Here is a 2,196-nt window from a genome sequence, read left to right on the forward strand (position 1 = left end):
TACTCGTCGTTCTCCTGACGTGGCAGCCTACCATGCCACGACGCTACTTCAACCTGATTGGATCTTTTGGCAACAAATTAATTCCTAAAAGTTCAAAAATTGAAGAAATCTAAAATGAGCTGCCACTTCTTGGGTTCTCATTCCACCGCGCATGCGATTGCGCCGACATGCGGCAAAGCTTGGTCGAAAAAGCTGCCTATTAGCTGCAAGAGCCCCCTCGCACAATGCGCCTTCGATGCAGCTACGATGTGCTGCGAGGTATGCGCTGGAGGGACTCGGGATGGGGCCAGTCGTCGAACGTTCGCAGCTTCGTATGGTCGCACATGTCCGTACCGGTACGGGAAAGCTGCAAGCATTCGGTGGCCGGGATGAATCAGGTGCCCCGAATCTCTGCAAATCTCGGCGGGACTTATGAAGTCGACGCTTGTGATTGGTTGGCAACTGCGTTGGATTGTAACCAAGTTGACACATACGGTCTCATAGCGCTGATTTCAGGGAGTATACCCTTGCCTGGACCTATCAGAGGCCGCGGCCTGCTTCAACGTGCCGTCGGAGAAGTTAATATTCACCGGAGAAGGTCCTGAGCTCTCGTACAAGAATGTACCAAGCGCCACGACAATGAGGATAAAGCACGGTGGTGCTATCTAGCGTAGCAAGCCGCGTCCAGCGCTCCTCGAGGGCAGCGACAAGCCAACTGGATGTGAGGGAATTTCCCCTTGGAAATTTGCTTGGTCCAAGCGAAGTTCGAAGATATCTAGAGGCTGAACGCACGCAACGTCTCGTGGCTGCCCATCCCCTGCGACCAAGCATGTTGGCGAATCCTCGTGTGCACTGCAGGGGCGTGCATCGCGGGATCCGCTGCAAACGCGTACCAGTATCGCAGCTGTGGTTTTCAACTGCAGCCATGCGAAACGCCTCGAGCGACATGGAGCGCAGCCAACGAAGATGGCTCTTACGGTGCTTGAGTGGGGCAGATGGCGGCCGCTTGCGCTGATCGCTACATCCTACTACATACTGCACACGAGGCTATTTTCCTACACTGTACGCCCATACATTTTTCAAATGCAACGAGTATCGTGCGCGCTGCACTGCCTGACGGAATGGGTTGCGTGTGATGAGACTGTCTTCGAACTTCGGTCCCGGCCTTTCCAGCCGCCTGGCGCCACCGGGTTCGACGCGCCGCCAGATGATAGCCAGCTGCGCGGTGCATCCCAAGATCACTTTCCATTTTGCCTCGGCCCCATGAAGACTGCCTTCCTCCTCCTCACGCTCTCGGCGGCCGCGACGGCCACGTCGCAGCAGCAGTTCAAGGTCTGCAAGACCCACGACGACTGCAACCAAGGCTTCTTCTGCCGCCCCACCGACGACAAGGCGTTCTCCATGTGCCAGCCCGGTGACCGCCCGGCGTCGGGCCCGACCACCGCCCCCAAGCCAACGGACGCGTCCAAGCCGACGGAGGCGCCCAAGGCGACCGACGCCCCCGCCGTTGGCAAGGGCAAGCAGTTCGACCCCTGCACGAGCAACGAGAGCTGCAGCAAGGGCCTCTTCTGCAAGCAGACCGACAAGCCGCTCGACGGCAAGTACTTCTCCATGTGCCAGCCCAACGAAGGCTGCGCCAAGATCTACGGCCAGTGCGGCGGCAAGGGCTTCTCCGGCCCCAGCTGCTGCGGCAACGGCAACGCGTGCAAGGCCCAGAACGAGTGGTACTCGCAGTGCGTGCCGGCCAGCCACGCGATGGCGTCGGAGGCTTCGTGCACCAACGTGAGCGTCGAGGGCGATGCCACGTACTGCATTGAGGGCGCGATCTGCGGCGGCGCGGGCGACAAGTGCCCGAAGAAGGGCGATGTGGCCGTTGCCGACTGCATCAAGACGCTGAAGAGCTACGCGGACGGTGCTAAGTGCGTGGCGCCGGTGGACGCCACTTGCCAGACGATCAAGACGGGCGCGAAGGGCTGCGTCTTTGGCTCGTCGGAGCCGGCTGGCCCCACGCAGGCTCCGGCGGGTCCTACCCAGGCTCCGGCTGGCCCCACCCAGGCACCCGCTGGTCCCACGCAGGCGCCCACGAGCGGCCAGTGCGCTGAGAACCACAGCCAGTGCAACGGCCAGAACTGGCCGTTCGGCGTGTGCTGCAAGGACCCGAACTTTGAGTGCAACAAGAAGAACGACTACCTCTCGCTCTGCGAGCCCAAGAAGAAG

At 60.5% G+C, this 2,196-nt stretch overlaps 1 protein-coding gene across 1 annotated transcript; it reads left to right on the forward strand.

The window, feature by feature from the left end:
- Window positions 1-1,242: 1,242 nt before the first annotated feature.
- Window positions 1,243-2,081, forward strand: SDRG_03279 (hypothetical protein; the record flags this gene model as incomplete). The annotated part of the gene is made up of 2 exons (XM_008608910.1): window positions 1,243-2,002; window positions 2,056-2,081. The coding sequence occupies 2 exons, from the start codon at window positions 1,243-1,245 to the stop codon at window positions 2,079-2,081; spliced, it is 786 nt and encodes a 261-aa protein (XP_008607132.1).
- Between the last annotated feature and the right edge of the window lie 115 nt (window positions 2,082-2,196).

The sequence above is a fragment of the Saprolegnia diclina genome (genome assembly GCF_000281045.1).
Source record: "Saprolegnia diclina VS20 unplaced genomic scaffold supercont1.8, whole genome shotgun sequence".
NCBI lineage: Eukaryota > Oomycota > Saprolegniomycetes > Saprolegniales > Saprolegniaceae > Saprolegnia > Saprolegnia diclina.